Source organism: Pseudoliparis swirei, chromosome 19, assembly GCF_029220125.1.
Source record: "Pseudoliparis swirei isolate HS2019 ecotype Mariana Trench chromosome 19, NWPU_hadal_v1, whole genome shotgun sequence".
NCBI classification, from domain to species: Eukaryota; Metazoa; Chordata; class Actinopteri; order Perciformes; family Liparidae; genus Pseudoliparis; species Pseudoliparis swirei.
In genome coordinates, this window is record NC_079406.1 from 18,533,183 (window position 1) to 18,551,762 (window position 18,580).

Here is an 18,580-nt window from a genome sequence, read left to right on the forward strand (position 1 = left end):
ACCCTCAGCTGGTTGTCCCACATCAGTACACGGGTCATTATCTTCAATCCAGATCTAATTTTGCTGCATGTATGCAAACAATCAAGCAGACTGAGGCACTGGACTAAATAAACCACAAAGAGACACACCGGTGCTGGTGAGACATGACAGGCTGCATGCTCACGCACAAACACACACAATTATGTCATGAAGGCAAACGACGCAGAGCCAAATGACTGAAATGAGGAGGCTGTGTGCATGTGTGTGCGTCTGTTCTCCAGGGGCTGCAGTCGTGTGTCAGCCATTAGTGTTAGCTTGCTAATCCACTTGCTGGTGATATCGTTAGTCATTGAACATCTCTTCAGGCCCGGCCGAGATACATTTACAGTCGCCTCTCTCGTGCACTCTCATATTTTTCTCCCTTGCTCTTCCCCCTGTCTCCCCCTCTCACTCTGTCCATCTCTCATGTTTTCTCAAAAGGTTAATAACCCTGTCTTCATGAGGTCTTGACGGGTCAGAGTGCTCCAACGTGAACAAATAAAAGGAAACTAAATGTTACTGACGTGGTGCGTTGAAATGAGTGCCTCCTCAGTATAAGGGTGACAATATTAAGGCTCTCGGCTCAGTTCTGCTGGTGTGTGAGTAGGATGTCACAGGCCTCAGATGCATGGTCAGTATGATGTAATGGGGAGCAATCAGACAGGAAGTCCGTCAGCAGGACAGATAGATGATCACGCGTAAACCATCATTACAAGAGGCCAGTGACACGCAGCCTCCCATCTCTAATCTTTGCCCTCCAACAGCAATGTTCTAATCTCCACATGTTTTATAGTCATTTGCAAACGCCCACATTGACCCTGGTGTCATAGGTCATGCCCAGAGTCCTATTAATCCAATCCAGCAGTACTGAGACAAACAGCTTCTGACTTGTTGAATATGAGTGCATGTTTACGGCAGCTACTTTCTCGAAAGAGCCTCAGACGCAATACCACAGCAGCTGTGCTGCTAGGGGAACTTAACTTTCTGAATAAATATGGACCAACAGTCATTTGTACTGATCCTTCAATCAGTAGCAGAAGCCTCACTGCAATCATTCAATCATGTTAAAGCATGTCCTCTGACTCACTGCCTGCCACATAGGCCGATCTGGCTGTAGGACCTGATAGATGCGGGAGCCCAGAGAGGACAATGTATGTCATTATTTAAATCGGTCATCCACAGAAGACACTCAACCTCCGTCGGATTCTCTGTATTCTGCAGTGGTAAATACAAAAATAATACCGAGCATGCTGCCAGAGTGGTTGGGGAGGAATCAATGGCTCTACCAAGCTAGAGTAGCAGCACAACTTCAATAAAAACTAAAACAGTGTAGGATGGATATTTTTCACATGATTTCACTGGGGCGTTTTGCAGCCGAGTGTGAAGCGGGGGGATGAGAGTCAGCACCTCCAAATCTAAGGCCATGGTGCTCTGCCCGAAGCCGGTGGATTGCTCCCTCCAGGTGGGGACAGAGTGCCTGCCCCAAGCGAAGGAGTTCAAGTATCTCGGGGTCTTGTTCACGAGTGAGGGTAAGATGGAGCGGGAGATGGACAGGCGGATCGGTGCGGCTGCAGCAGTGAAACAGGCGCTGCACCGGACCGTCTTGGGGAAGAGGGAGCTGAGCCGAAAGGCAAAGATCTCAATGTACTGGTCGGTCTCCGTTCCAACTCTCACCTATGGTCCCGAATTTTGGGTTGTGACCGAAAGAACGAGGTCGCGGATACAAGCGGCAGTTTCCTCCGTAGGGTGGCCGGGCTCAGCCTTAGAGTTAGGGTAAGGATCTCTGGGGAAGACCCAGGACACGCTGGAGGGATTATATCCCCCAGCTGGCCTGTGAACGCCTCAGGATCCCCCACAATGAGCTGGAACGTGTCGCAGAGAGAGAAGTCTGGGTCTGCTGCCTCCGCGACCCGACCCTGGATTAAGCGGATGATAATGGATGGATGGACACATGAAGTTGATCCCCACAAATGTCTGCATACACAGCCATGATGCATTCTAGGCCCTATTCTTTACAGACACAACTAAAGGACTAACACCCACACACCAGGTCTGATTCGTCCTTTGAAGCCGGACTGGCCAACATGTTCTCATACGGCAGAAATGTCCTCACTATGATGGTTTTGGAAATGTGGTCATCACAAAGATATCAAAACAAGCACAAAGATACCAACAGTACGTTTCATACAGTATTCACAACCAATCCTCTCCTATACACAGGTGGGTCTTACAAGTCAGAGTGGTAGAACCCTCTGAAAGTCCCTGAGATCCCTTCTCTCATCAGGGCTATACCACATTACACACACAGAGATTCCAAACTGCAGTTTCCAAAGACAGCAGGATTTGATACATCTACTGTACGTTTGGTATTATACTGAGAGGCACACACAGCTCTAACTTCTTTTGATTGACATTACAATGTGTAGAAAACTGGTTTGATTTACAACAGCACTCTGTAGTTCACGAACGTACCACAGCTCAGCAGCTGGCTCTACGCTGTACTTGTTACCAAACAATGACGACATCAGTAACAAAAAGGCATGATGTTCATCTAATTGGCTCTGTCAACTGAACAGAAGTGAAGAGAAGTCACGGATAGACATAAAATAGTGCACGTCAAATCATGTTTGCCTCCTCAGACTCTTTTTGTCTTTTTCTTCATCACCATTTCATGACACTTGTTTATACAAATGCATTTTAAAGTATTCACTGACTGAATGGCATGAGAGTAATTCAGTAATTTTAGCTCAATGCTCTAATGTGAAGCATTTTTTATTCATTCTATTAAAAAAAAATATATCTTAAAAACAAGACATAGTATTTTGTGTCTATACTTAGTAACCAGTATAGTTACCAAGAAATTGGCTGGTGGCTCGTGTCCATGTATTGGCATGATGTGAGGTCCACAAAGGGATGAGGTAATGTTGTGTTATTACTGCAGGCTCCATTATTATTTCCAAGACCAATGAAATGTTCTCGTGCAGAGTGTCTGATCTCGGACTTAACATCAAGTTAAACCAACGTTGGAGGAAAACAGAATCGTAGTATGTTTCTTTAAATTACTTTCCTTTTTCTTCCTTTAACGTGCATTGGTGAAAACGGAAAACAAAGACAATACAAACACTTATTCTACGTTCCCAAGCAATGAGTGGTATTAAATATACTTGTCGAAGCACTCACAGCATTGCCTCTTTGATACTTCCCAGAGGAGCATGCTGTCCTCTGCTGCGGCTCAACCAGAAGTGCTAAAACCGGCCATTATTTAACTGGAATAACCGGAACCGGAAGTGACCAGTACGTGATTTAACCGGAAACTGACAAATATACTGATATTAATTATCTCTTGAAATTAATAAAAAAACTAAACAAACCGAAAATAAAAAAAGCCTTAAGACAACCAAACCAATGCTATTCAGTAATGGTGTTGCATTTCATATGAAATGTTTCTACTGCAGACCGCAGAGAGCCATCACTGCCTCACTGCTGTGTTTTGCCCTTCTTGTTCATACCACTGTAGGGTTCTATCAGCTGGGCACAGCTCCTCCTACCAGTTATAATCCAAACGCTGGTCCACTGCCATCCATTTGCATTATGTTTCCATTGATTTCTCTGAGTGCTGACTTCACTAACAAGCACAGGGACTGAAAGTGAAAAGTGTTGGCTAGGGAACATGACCTATTTACACACCCACTCCCATAAGTGGAGTCATGTCTCCTGTCGTATCATTTCCAGCTCAGTCGATCTGCTCCACCTAACACCAAGCGTTGGGGCTTTTAAATGCACTGAAATAATCTATGCCAATCTGAACCCTGCTATCACACTGGTGTGTTCACACACACACACACATGCTCATCTTTCTGTGATAACCATTTCAATCTTAAACGTAGTGCCAGAGATGTGGAACCCATTTACAACCATGTATTGAATAACTATTCTCATCCCTGCAGCTTCTCTGTCTCAGTTTTGCAGTCAAGGGAATGAAGCCCAAATACTTTCGTCGAGGAATTGCATCAGCGGCAGGGGAAATAAAGAGTGTGTTGCCAGACTAAATGAGCTTCATTAATGTTCACACCCAGCTCACTGCACTGCACATTTGACCTCGTTGCATAATATCCACATTTATTCTTGGGGCCAGACGAGATGTAATGGGGTTATTCTGAGGACAGGCACCTGGTTAATGGACAAGATCAAGGTCCATTACAAACACTTGGATGGAAGATGTGATAAACATGGAGACAGGCGTCAGCTTTTCTCCTCCCACGTGAGGCAACATGTTTTCATTTAAATTAAGAGGGAGAGTTCACTAAAAAATCAAGAGTATTTAGTCCTCTGGAGCTATTTTGTTTGTACATGAACTGCTCACAACAGGGTCGATGGATTTTCTTGGGTAATTGTGTCATGATTTATTGGAAAGAGCCATTTGACATTTTTGGGGACTTTGAGCACAACCAACAGATTGCCATAAACCCATTTTATTGGAGAGACGGCCGACATCTATACGGCAATATCTCCAAAACTCTGCCACTCATACAAAAACAATATAGATTGATAAATAGCACTACAGGCCCAAATTAAAGGTAACTGCCCCTTTAAGACCTTGCATATATGCCATTTCTAAATCAAGAAAGCTTGTCAGCTACAGATTTAGTTCCAAGAATAGCTTAAATATAACTTTTATCATCCTCGCTAAGAAGTGTCCATCAACTAAGACAACAATGTGTTCATTATTAGCCACTCTTAAAAAAGAAGCGAGCGTGACCCTGTGCTCTCTTGCCAGTCTCAGAACGTTCCTTTGTGTCTCCATCAGTAAGTAGACAGTTTAAGCCAGCTGGTGTCAGAGATGATGCCTTTTATCTCGCTCCATTCCCTTCCTTGATGTGTCATACTGGAAAGAATATGTAGGACAACATCACTTCACTTGTTCACTTCACTGTATTCTGGGACTAAGACTTCTCTTGCTAGACGGGGTATAATTAGCATGGAGTTATTAATACAAACGTTCACAGTCTGAGCTTCAATATTTTGGCTGCAGCACACTTCCTTGATTTCTCTTTGATACCAGATGTCCCTCTTCACTGTGGCGAGAGACCATTTCCTGTGTGTGTTCTGGTTAGTGGAGGAGGGATAACTTAAAGGAGAATAAAAGTGATTTTGTTGTTTACAGGTCTCTCAACTCCTAAACGCCATCTTACTGCAGCTTTCCCACCGTGATGGGTATTGCCAAAGGGCGTCGTCCATTGACTCACCATCTACGAGTCAAACATGTTAACGTTCAATCATCCATTTTAGCAAGGAAGCATCTTTTGCACTTGATTTTCTCCTCCGGCTACCTCCCGTTGTGATGTCGGCAACGATGGATAAATAGATGTTGTTCTGATAACAGGAATTCAGAGACTCCTATTAGATATGGTGGGCTGGCTGCCTGTGGGTGCATGTGTGTGTCTACTTTGCATGTATGTACATGCACGTGTGCCTTTTGAATGATCTATACACAAGGGCATGTGTGCAAACATCGTGCCCCATGATCTTATCTTCCAATCATTCTGCCTCGGCTGCCTGATAGGAAAGTAATGTGGCAGAGACACCGTGTGCTCCAGCGACCCAGAAAAAACCAACATGTACTAAATTAAATTACTGTACACCTGGAATTTGCTTTGAACTTTGTCCTCTGCCTTTTGTGCTTGTTTTCAGTCTTGTATATTGAATCAGCCGTACAATGTTCTGACCTGCTGCTGCTTAAAGCAGTTGTTCTGTCGAGGTCTCCATACACAGCAGTCAGGGGGACTTTTAGCCTCCTTCCTCTGGCTTACAACAACATTGGCTATGATTCAGCCACAATCCCCCAGGGGACCTGAGAACTGCAGGGTCATGATATTGATAGACGCGTCCACACATATTGCACCACGGCACGTACACACAGATATTACATTTCAATTCCCATTAGTGGCACAAACAAAAGTGTAGCTTGCTGACATCATCGCATCGATGTTTCATAACCGATCCCGCGCGTGAAATAAACCTGCCTCTTTTTCATGTTCCCGCTCGGGGCACCTGAGGAACAAAGAAGATGAGCCAGACGTTGATAATATCAGAGATAATCAGCGTCAGTATTGTGAACCAGACACATTTTTTTAATAGCTAATTAATGGTCAGCTGGGTATAGGGTCAGAGAAACAGGAAGCCTCTGTTGCCTGTAGTTCAACAACCTTTTGCTGGGAGGAATACGAGCACATCGCGGGCCCAGCATTAGGCATTCGGAGCAGGCTGCTGTCTGAACTTCATGCTCTGGCCATATTACAAACAGTTTGCTGCCGCTGATTGAGATTTCTCCACATCATTACAGCCTTTTACACACACACCCACTTCCCTCTCTCTCTCACACGCATACACACAAGCTATTGCATGTGAGTTTGCTTCCCAGCTCAATGATGTACTTGACATGCAGTTGGATTAAGAAGCGACGGATTGTAAAGCCATGCTTGAGTAAATATATGCACTTGTGTACTTGCTGGTTTTTAATTCACCGCTTTTTGTAAAAATGTACGGTAAACAAAACACTGAGTCTACTGACTATAAGTGAAAAGCAGGATGATGGCCCAGTGTCATTGTTGCATCCTCTCGTTTTAATGTTCTCAAAGTCAGTGGCCTATTATATATCACAATAGCAGCGATTATTGTAGTTAGTGGTCAAAATGTTGTACTTACATTTGAGGCACACCTGAAAGAAGACTTGAAATGTCATTTTCTGAGATGATCATAAAGCTCTTCTCACACTTTGTGACTCGTTCGCAAAGCAGTGTCGGGCCAGATTGCATTTACACATCTAATGCATGGACATTACTCAGCAGTGCACCTCTTCATCTATTTGTATCATTATCAAGCGCAGAGACACAACGTGCTCAGCTCCTGAAGCTGTTGCAGCTCCATGTTTCAGTACCATACTTAGCTTTTATTGATGTATAAAGTATAATGTTGTTCCTTTCACTTGGGAACCAAAATTATCTCAATTTTATTTGCCTGTGTGAGAGACAATATGGCAGTGCTGATCAGTTGACGAAGACTTTGAAGCCAGTTGTTATACACATGATTAAGGTTAAATAAATGATGGCAGGCATTGCGTTTGTTCTGCTCCTAATTAGTGTTGGTGTTGTAAAGCGAGAAATGGATTGTTGATGGATTAATGAGGAGCAGACTGGCACACTGCTTCACACACACAGAAATAGCCTTATTAATACAGAAGCAAGGTTTAAATATAGATGTGTTTTGTGTTATTTACACTGCCACGGAAGACAAGATTCACCCTGTTAATAAATATCTTCAATATCTCTTGATAGAAACACAAGAGTTACAGCGTGTAAAATGATGTGACATATAACTGTTCTCTACACCGCTTGTCCCCGAGGTGGAGATCATCCTGTTTTACACGCTGGGAGGAATAATGGGACTAATGTCCTCTGTTTTCAGTCTACTGACTGCTTGCCTTCATGTCTTGAACACAGCTCTACGGTTCTTGAAGGGGGATGGGATGGATCATCTAACCCCCATTCCCAACGTACCGCTCTCTCTCTCTCTCTCTCACACACACCCTCTTACGTATGTGCAGTCTCCATGGTAACGCGTGGTATTACTATGGCACTGGTGGCCTAGCATGCGGCAAGCTGCTGTTGTAGTGGATTTACTGTAGCAGCGCATGCACAAAGAGCAGATAGCGAGCAGAATGCTGCCGAAGGGCTGACGGCCTGAGCAGCGACTCTGAGCTCATCACAGACCTCTTCTCCCTTGATCACCTGTAACAAGAGGTTCAAATAAAAACCCTGCTATTGCAGAATGTGTTACGATATTTATTTACTTTGACATTTATTATCTAGATATAATGAGTGGCACAGTCCTGGTATGCAACATTGCCGTCTATTACGGACCCCGAGCAAGGTTAACCTCCCCACTCAGTGTTTATCCTTGGATAACACTTTTCTCGATACATTTTTATGGAATTCATTAAACACAAGGTGCCATCGTGATATCCTGGGGTTATTAATAAAACGAAATAGCTTTATTCATTTTGGTTGCATTTAATAACACAAAAGGTCAACACAGGGCTAAACCTTGGCAGCAGACGGCCGATCTGGCACTTTTCCTCTCAGGCTCTGCTCTCTAGTGGCCGGAGATGGTAAGAGCAGCGCGGTGCTGGGACCTTGTGGGTCTGTGTGAAGTCGCTCGGTCTTGCACAGGTTCGGTGTGTTTGCAGACTGAGTGGCGCCATTCATGGGACTATGTTTGAAGAGCTAACCGTGTGAGGAAGAGTAATGACTGTCTCTGAGGCCTCGTATGACAGCAGTCTCTGCTGAGAATTTTTTCACAGCTATGGCTCTTAAACACATCATTTCAGCAGGAAAGAGTATGAAATCTAAATCTATTTTTTTCCTGTTAATCATTTTATACATTTTAGCATATTGCAAAACACACTCTCACCTTGCGTCTGTCTTTTTTCATCTTATTGTCAGTGAATACAGGTGTGTTACAGAGGTCACTCGTGTCTATGTTTGTTGGAACAGACACAATATTGCATTTGGATAAAACCAGAGGCAGGTACTCATCGGATTTCTGAAAGCATAGTTCATCAACGCTCGTCAGCTGCCAACTTCCACTTGCAAATAAGCTCAGTTTCGGTCTGTGGCAGACTTTAAATGAGTCACGTATAGCTAGAATCCATTTGTGTCTCACAACTAAAGAGAACTCGAGCTATATTTTCTTCTGAGATTTCTGAATACAAATGATACTGGAGAAATTAGGATCTAATAAAAATGAATTATCCTATTTTTGTTTAAACACCTTGTCTATTTGAAACATAACACATCTCTACTCTACTTATCTCACCAGTTCCACTTGGTGTATTGTCTACTCTTTTTTATCTGTTTCCTCCTCCATCATTGCTTTGCTGCTTAGAAAAGCACGAGCAGCGTGACCGGCATTATCAGGCCTAAACACATTTTCTTCAGTATCACCTTAAGTGTTTGATCAGTGTCGCTGATGTACAATGCAGCCCACCTATTCCTGTCCTCCTAACGGTCAGCGATAAACCCAGCTGTCCTCCTGAAGGGGCCACACTGTCTACTTGAGGGATGGCCACAGTTTATCAACGAGCCGATGACTGAAACAAAAACCAGATATCTGCTTCTGGTAGTGTCCGTCTGTCTTCGTTTGCTCATGGCAGAATTAACCCTGTAAGACCCCTCGTTGTAATATTACGTCACTTTTATCTCTCTAAAAAATACATTTGCAAAAACGTTTTTTGGGGAAAGACCATATTTACATAGTCAATGGGTCCTATTGTCTTGCCTTGCAATGCCATTGGATTGTAAATGTGTATATAGGTGTGGCCATAAGGCCATGAACTCACTCTACCTGCAAACTTTTCCGGAAGCACATCTCCTTGTTTCATTCAACTGGTTATATCAACATTGAAGAAAGTAAATTCCATGAAATATTTTTTTTGGTGATTGTTAGAATATGTAGTTCATGTAAGTTCATGTAAGTTATTGTGGAATTAATGTATCACATTAGATTTTCAGCTTGTTATGTCATTGTTGTAATTTTACAACGTTGGGTGAACATAGTAGCTAAAATAGCATGTGCACCTTGCACACTACATGGAAGACATTCCACTTCTCGGATGTTCAGATACAGGATACATATAATGTATTTGATGATTCACACTTTACAAAAGGGTTATTTGTTATAATTTTAAGTTTAGACTATATTTAAATAATTCTAAATGGGTTAGGGTAACCCAAACCCTATGTTATTTTTATGTTCGCAGTGAGATATAGTCAACTGTTTTTTTTATCTGGACTTTGTTGGTTTGCCCAAATATCTCCTTGTTACACAAGCCAGATAATGTGTGTAGAATGCTTTGGAGGATGGTTGTTCAGGGACAAGTGTAAATGTTTTGGAATGTGGGAGTTGCATGTATTTTGCATTGGTCAGGGAGAGGTGTAAATGTTCTGGAATATGGGGGTTGCATTTATAATGCATTGTTCAGGGAGAGGTGTAAATGTTCTGGAATATGGTGGTTGCATTTATAATGCTTGTTCAGGGAGAGGTGTAAATGTTCTGGAATGTGGGCGTTGCATTTATAATGCATTGTTCAGGGAGAGGTGTAAATGTTCTGGAATATAGGGATTCAAGAGTTCTGGAGTGTATTTTATTTGTAAATGTAAGTAGGAGCACATTAGGTACACAGACAGTATTGTGTGCAGTGGAATGAATAGTGGCTGAATGCCACCAGCAGGAATGTGCAAGGCAACAAGTACAACGTCACTATTTACAACGTTTCATAAAAAACAACACAATTTTTACAGCAAATGTGTGTGTGTGTGTGTGTGTGTTACACGTCTGACTTAAAAAAAGATTTAGATATTATTTCTATGTTGGGTCCTGGTGAGGTCGGAGTTACAAGAGGCCTGAGGAAAGAAACCCGTATTAGTCTCTCTGTTCTTGCAGCGTAAACGTGGCGCCTGCCTGCTACCGCAGGCCCTGAAACAGTCTGTTGACGGACATTTCTGATGCCCTCCACCTCCTTTCACAAAATTCTACGGCAATATTAATTCAGAACCTGCATCACTGGACAGTGTCAAATAGTGCCAGCTTCAATGCAAGACAACATGTCAACAATGAGTTAAGTAATCAGCCAAGATCATACATTTCCAGCTGTTGTTTTGGATATAAATATTTGATCTTTTTCTGTGTAGGTTCTCAAATATCAAGCAGTACAATGTATCCTGAGCTGTCAATAGTGCTGATCATGCAACTGTCAAGATGTGACTTTAGTCTTGGTGACTTTAGTTCTGCACTCATAACTGACTTAGATTTTAGACTTTTAGTGTATCAATAAGGTGTAATAGAGGGGTAAGACCACCGAACTTCAGCATACTTTGTCATTATTATACATAATAGACTGCGCTATAGTCATCATTTATATATATTGACTGGATGGAATTGTATGCATCATCAATAAAACTGTGAACAGGGAAATCATTACACATAGTCTTAACACATACATCATATTTAACTATTTAATATGAATCGCCCGACCAATCACGTTCTTCAGGCCAGGCCAGAGTGTGCTGATCATGCACATGACACTTATGTGTTGCTCATATTTCTAAAACAATCTTCCCATTTTGTCCAAACAAGAACGCCTTGAGACAAAAGTTAAAGTCACAGTTTGAAAGTAGAATATTAGCTTGTCCTATTACTAATGTGAGTTAGGTATGGTGATTAGTATTTATTATATGAACAATATCAATATGTCTCGATTTTATCTGATCAATGTGTTTTTAAAATTTCACAAGTCAAATCTTATGATCCACATTTCAACTCGGTGATACATTATGTATTATCCTCCAGCAGCCGTTTCAAACACAAACACCATACATTTTCTTTCTAAGGTCTAAGACAGTCCAAAATATTAGAAAGTGCCAGCAAAAGTGTCTGGAACTGCTCCATAAACAATGAATAGGGAAATATGGTAGAGAGGATGCAGCCATGCAGGGAAAGTTGTGAGTATTACATGTTCTGTGTCAGAGCTTTGAACTGCAACAGAATAAAGAAAATAATACAAACAGTATCAAGTCTCCACTCATCGTCCAGACTTTATACTGGAGATTTGCTCATTTTCACAAACGTTGACTGAACTTTCCTTGGCAATGTAAATGTAACTACCTATGCATGTGGAAGATCTACAGCTCCACTGAATCAATCTTAGATATAGACTTTTCTTTTTGCTGTGTAAAAAAAGATTGGTTTCCTTTGAGCTCAAGGCAGAGATGGCAGGAAATGAGAAAATTGTGCAGTATTAATTACAGCCGCACTACAACATGAGAACATTCTAGGCTGAACCAATGTACAGTGTTTCATTGAGTATGTTTAGGTCATCACTGGCTAATGGAAAGGAAAACATGTATTTGTGTTTCACAAAGAGGAGTTATGTTGTTTATTCTTAGACGGCTTTTAAAAGAAATCAATTAACATATTTCACTGCAGATTGCTTGAGTTGGGATCTTTGGTTTCTCTTGTTTTATAGAAAGCCTTTGGGACTACCTATAATTAGAGGAAATATTGCCGCTGTGGATATAATTGCTACTATGCATGTAGGAACAAGCTGTTTTTGGAGATAATCTATAAAACTCAGTTCAACATTGAAACAACGTTGGTGACCATCTTCTCTGTGTGGGGTTAAAGCTTGATTCCCTCTCTGACATGAGAGAAAATATCAATAACATTAAACAGGAAAAACAATATTTTTATCTCTCCAGTATGCCTTGTTATGCAAGCCAAATTCAATATCTTGGTATTGATCCATGAACTATTTATATTCCTATCTAGTTACAGAGCATAATCACAAAAATAGCTTTCTTCCACATGACTTGCCAACAATGTTTTAATTAATATAAAGCATTTTGTTGTAGTCGGGACTTCATTGATTTGGTATTTGTCTCTCTTAATATATAGTAATCTCTAAACAATAACTGATTCCATGTTAAATACACTTCTGTGTTTTCGGCTCATTAGTACTTCTGAAGGGCAGAGGAATAAACTGAAGTTATGCATCTAGTCATTTAGCGACAACCCCTGGAGCTTCACTGTGGATAGTGGGGAATTTTACTACATGAGAAAATTCCCTGATTCACAACTATTAGCTCTACATTAAAGAAAACACATGTGCATGTTACAGAGAAGATCAAGGAGAAACCTCGCTAGTTTAATGTCAATAGATCAACCTCAAAAAGTGATTAAATCATTAAGTGTCGTGCTCTGTGTAGAGTTATGTTTTTAAGGTGGATTTCCCCTTTAGGGGGATCTGCTGCACTCCTTAACCTGTCCACTGGCTCCATCTAGTGGTCAAAGTCGCTCATAGTGAGTGAGAGCAGCCGTTGCAGTGAGTGCACTAACCCTCACAAGTATCTACTGTAAGGCTCCCTATCTCTCAGAGCGTATTGTTTAGCAGTCTATCATTACATACAGGGACTGCAGCAATACATCTGCTGTCTATCATTTATTAACACGCCTCACATCTGGATTAATACAGCACATTGAGCTGTACAAGCGAGCCAAGGGACCAAACATGCATGCATTTGATATTAATACATGCTCAGATGCTGAACTATAGCATGCCAAAAAAAAGGAAGAAGAAGAAAGAATTTTCTTTGAAAACGCATTACCTAATGCATGTTGTCTCGGTTGATTGTACATCGATAGTGTTCAGTCCAAAGTGGGCAGGCCTGTGTAACCAGTTTAGTCGAAGCATTATCAGATCATTTTACAGATTTTTTTTGTAATATGAGAGCAAACTCTTCCCTGCCCCCAAGAAGAAAGTGCTATCTCAGCCTGCAGTTTTCCAACCACTTTTCTTCAGCGAGCAGCGACACAGCAAACACACGCCCGTGTTTTCGCCGGATCAACAAGAACTCTAAATGAATGTTTAATGAGCATTTAGAAGTCATAATGGCATGTCGCTAATGTCCTGTAATGATCTTCATGTTGATGGCCACGCCTCGACGTCGTCTCTGCACTACGCCTCTGACAGTTGTCTGACAATGGTTTGAACTTTGCTGAATGTAGACCACTCGCCTTCACTTCAGGACTGCAAGTATCCGAGTCAGCGCTCTGGGCTTCAAAAGACAAGCATGTCTTTCCCGTTGAGAAGAGCGGTTTCAGGTAGGCTGCCGTTTGGTATTAGAGTTTACGCTGCTCTTGTTTTGTCTTTTTTATTGATATTAACTTTTTTTGTTTTAATTCAAATTTATATTAATTGTTATTGATAAATGGCTTAAAAAAGTGCTCTCAAGTCTAATGTAGTTTATATTTGTATTCGGTAAGTAGTGACTTTCTTGGAACAGTGCTGTCGTTCACCAGCTTGGAGCTGTCCGTGGTGCTGAAGTGGAGAGGCACTTTACATCGTGTGTATGAGCTTTACATCGGATTCATAAATTAACTTTGACTTCCACGAGGTTCCAGACAGAGTGAGGTCTCAGTCCATCATGTTGAGGGCGCGTTACCGCCAAGTATCATTAATCAGAAGACATGAATACAAAAACATATGCGACAGTTTGGGTGGACGACAGTAGGTGGCACCATTGGTTCGGCTGTAAGCTGGGCTCGATCCGGGCCTGAGGGGGAAGCGGCCGGGAGACGAGCCCTGCAGTCTGGCCTGGAGACCAAACTTTCACTCTGCAGTTTAAACAGCTCTGAAAAACCGCTCTTCTAAGTTGGCATTTTCATTATGTAAATTAAAAAATGTCAGCAGCTGCACATAAAAAAAATGCAGCCTCTGTGAGGACAGGCGTGTTAAGATGAATGGCATGTGTATTACGATTTATTTTGTAGCGAAACAATTCACGCGATTTATATGTTAATTCACGGTCCCTCAGCCGTGATCCATGCGGCTTGAGGCTGTTCCCGTTATTTCATCCCACTAAATCCCTGCTTACTGTATTCGTCTTGCGTTACCATCACTGCTGACATCTGACGATGGCCATACCTGCTGGTTCACCACTCGCACTTATCCGCACACTAAAGCGGGCAATTGAATAAGTTTGATAACATTTCTAATCGCGTTTCACGGCTGGACGTTACCCCTAAGAAACATAGGATGTATCTTTTGGAAACAGCCAAACGGACCGAGCTGTGTCAGGAGTTATTTGTGCATGACCATCTGTCCACTCTTCTGATAAAATATATATTTTAAAATGGTGACTCTCGTCCTTCTCCCGTTCGCCACCCCCTCCTCCCCCTGTCTTCGACGCCCCTTTCTCTTGATATGTAACATGCATGATCCCACATGGCGGCCTGTGAGGAGTATCTCTCATCTGTGCACACTGCCTGAGTTGGCAGCTCACTCGTTGGACCCCCGCCCCCTCCCCACTGCTCATCCTCCAGGTTGTCTGTGGGATGCTGTGAGCATTGCGCTGCGCTCGGATTCTGCACCCGCAGTGATGCGCCTGCCGCTGCCGCACACTGACCCGCCTCAACCACAGGGAGAGTAAGGGAAGCCAGCAAATTGAATCTCTTTAGGGATTGGTTCCCATCCTCTGCGTTGCCTTTCTGAAACTCGGTGTTAAGTCTCCCTCCCTGACAGCAGCATCCTCAGTGAGGGGTTTAGAGAAAGAGAGAGACAGAGAGAGAGAGAGAGAGAGAGAGAGAGAGAGAGAAGGAGAAGGACAGAGAGATAGAGTCTGCAAACAGGTGTTTCCATCCTGTTCATTCACGTCTACCTGCCTCTCTGCATCCCAGGTGCTGCACGCAGCCATGTAGTTTAGAGGGATGGTGCGAAACCGCGTCCGGGGACCGAGTCTGTGCGTTCTGGCTGCAAGGCACCGACAGTGATGCCGTTGGAGGAACATGCAACTTGCGGTGGTGAAAGTATTTGTGCAGCTTCACGGTGGAGCGCGTGGGTTTGATTATTTTGTTGTCAAGTTTGACTTTTTTGATATTCTTTCCTCGGAGACACAGCGGACAGTTCCTGAATAACGCCCCAATTCGCGAACAACTCAACGTGATACATTCGGACATCTAGGTGACTTCACTGGGACCGGTTTACTGTCTGCGCGTCAGAGTCCACTTGGAAACACACTTTTGTTATTTAACGTATAACTGCAGTTGCTTCAGCTTGTTGCCACTGAGGTCTGGAGGACGTGCGGCTCCGGGACCCATCTTCTGGGGGACCCTGTTCACGCTTCTGCTGAAGTTGTTTCCAGCGCGCAGCCAAACTGGCTATGGCTGCAGCGATCGCCAGCTCCCTCATTCGGCAAAAGAGGCAGGCGAGGGAGCGGGAGAAGTTGAATGCGTGCCGCTGCGTTAGCAGCCCCAGTAAAGTCAAGGGGACCTGTGAGAAGCCCAGCCGGCTGAACGTTTTCTCACGGGTCAAACTCTTTGGCTCCAAGAAGAGGCGAAGGAGACGGCCAGGTCTGTTGGGAAATTTCATCGGGATCAATAACTCTTCATCTACTATGATGCCATCATATATATATATATATATATATATATATATATATATATATATATATATATATCTATATATGTATATATACATGTATATACACATATATATATATACATATATATATATACATACACACACATACATAGATATATACACACACAGACACATACATACACACATACACAGCATATACAACATATTAGTTACATACAGAGGATAGTTTTAAATCGGTCTGCCAGGGTTTGGTGGGAAAAGGGGTTAGGAAAGTTTGTCCAAGTCACATCATTGCACCCTCAGACTGTGAGATAATATATTAAACTGATAATTCATAATCCACTGTCCAGTTATTCAGGCCACACTGCACAAAATACACTATGCATATTAAGTTGATTTTCTGTCTCTTTACTTACATTGTTCAAATTGCTAATGGATAATTAATTCATCATAGGTTAATAAACTATTCTCTCTCAGTCTCAAATATGGATTAACATGGCAGCCTATTTAAATATATATAGACACACGTTTCCCAAGAGATTTAAAGAAGTATAGGTCTAAACTTTTATTTAGAATTTTAAGCAGAGCTCACTCTCAGCTCAAAGGGTGTATTCAACATTTAGTGTTGGTCAACTTCTTTGTCGCAGATCCAACTGAAAAAAAATATACTAGTTGGCAGACAATAAGCAATACGTGGGACCTGATTGTCAGATTTGAAATGATGAGCATTATAATTTTATAAGTATTATGTTCATGTGAGCCAAGGTCCAGGGTGGCTCTTTGAGCACTCTCACTGCGGCGCCTTGAGCACCCACTCCTTAACACACCCAGTGAAGAAGTGGTATCTGACCGGATCATATCAGGCCCAAAGATCACCTCTTGTCAATTGTGTAATTTTATTCATGTGTCTGAAGACACGATGAAGACGAAGGGGCGAAGATTCAAATCGGTTTGCTCCCAAACTTTATTCAATCCCATTCATTTCCAACTCTTGTAACATAATGCACCTGGGAGTAAAAGGTATTTTTAAGCTACAAAATAACTATCCTAAATATTTTAGCACCCCTTTCAATTCCAACGTCCATCCCTATCCATGTGGAGGAAGAAACGAGTACTAAGAAGAAGGCGTTGTCCGTGTGTGACTTGGACCGTGTGGTGCATTGTCTCTAATGCAGTGTGCACATCGACCTGTGTCTTCTGTGTTTGCAGCACATGATGACATATGCACATTCATCCATATGTTCTACTGAAAAGTACAATGTTTTACAACAAATTATTACAATATGTCTGATGAATAAACTATCTCTGAAGCAGAAGTAACCCTAGTTAGGCAAGAAATGATGGTACTGGGAGGTAAGTGAGATGAAAGGATAGATGAAAGGTGTGGTAGACCACCGTGAAGGGCACTTAACCAGGGACAGTAACCAGGAAATGGAGAGCACTTAGCTCTTATCAGATGTAACACAGGCAGGCTGCCCAGACACTTCAAAAGTAAATCATTCACTTCAAACTATTGTCTTTTAGCCTTGTGGCTCATTTTCTGCGTTGCTACAAACTAATCAAATATGGCTCAAACTAATGTCATTGAATTATTCTATTGTGTCCCTGTTTAATTGGAATGCAGTAACAGATATCAAAATATATATCTCCTTATTTACTATGTCAAAAATATCAAACATTATGGTCACTATATTTATCAAAAGCTGTATAATTTAATTTACCTTTAAATGTAATGTACTCAAAATCCTATTATGTACTAAATAAAGATTTTATTGAAGTATAATTTAGATTTTTGTATGCAACTGAACATATCCTAAACCGCAGTTATTATGACTTTCAAGAAACCACAGCAGTTTTTCTCAAATATTTTCTTTCTAAAATTCTACTTTATTGAGCAGCTGACATGCAGCCTCGAGGGAGTAGCAGAGGGTGACCAGTGAGTCACCACACGCCCCTCTTCCAAAGCCATTTTTACATTTGATCTTATTTGCTCCTGTCCACCTGTGGTCGTATATCTCTTTGGAGCCGTACTGGCGGCTGTTTTAGTCACCTCTGTTCCGCTGTAAAGAAAAGACAGAAACAGCTTTCATGGATTGTAGACACAGCATCATTAATCAAGCTGTAGGTCTTACCATTTTGCCAATTACATACTATTATCAATCAATGTGTCGATCTTTAAAGCTCACTAAAGCGTACATGTTTTTAAAGTGTTTTTACATTCATCAGACATCTTGCTTTGTCGTTTACCCCCTGTATATAACAAATTAAATGTCCTGTGCAAAGTGGCTGCAGGATTAGTGGGAATCAGCAAGCCAAGAGCCTTCATCAGTGCTGTTGTTGTATAAAGTGGCCACCACCACGGCTAAGTGGTCAAGCAAATGTAAAAGAAGCTTAAGCAGCTTCTCTAATGACCGCCACATTCTGGCTCCTAAAAATATGAAATAATACAGGACTCCCTTAAAAATCAGAATCAGAAATCAGAATCAGAAACAGGTTTATTGCCAAAGAATGTTCATATTAAAAAAACACAAACAAACGAGGAACTTTTTAATCCCATCTAGGAAAGGG

At 42.0% G+C, this 18,580-nt stretch overlaps 1 protein-coding gene across 5 annotated transcripts in view; it reads left to right on the top strand.

The window, feature by feature from the left end:
* Positions 1-18,580, top strand: part of fgf13a (fibroblast growth factor 13a) — an 83,654-nt gene that overhangs the window by 44,014 nt on the left and 21,060 nt on the right. The window contains exon 1 of one of the 5 annotated variants that reach the window (XM_056439235.1): positions 15,227-15,981. The exons of the other annotated variants lie outside the window; for them this stretch is intronic. Within the exon in view, the coding sequence (XP_056295210.1) occupies positions 15,792-15,981 (190 nt within the window). The 5' untranslated portion in view covers positions 15,227-15,791. Of the gene's footprint in view, positions 1-15,226; positions 15,982-18,580 lie in introns of those variants that run through there. 5 annotated transcript variants of the gene reach the window in all.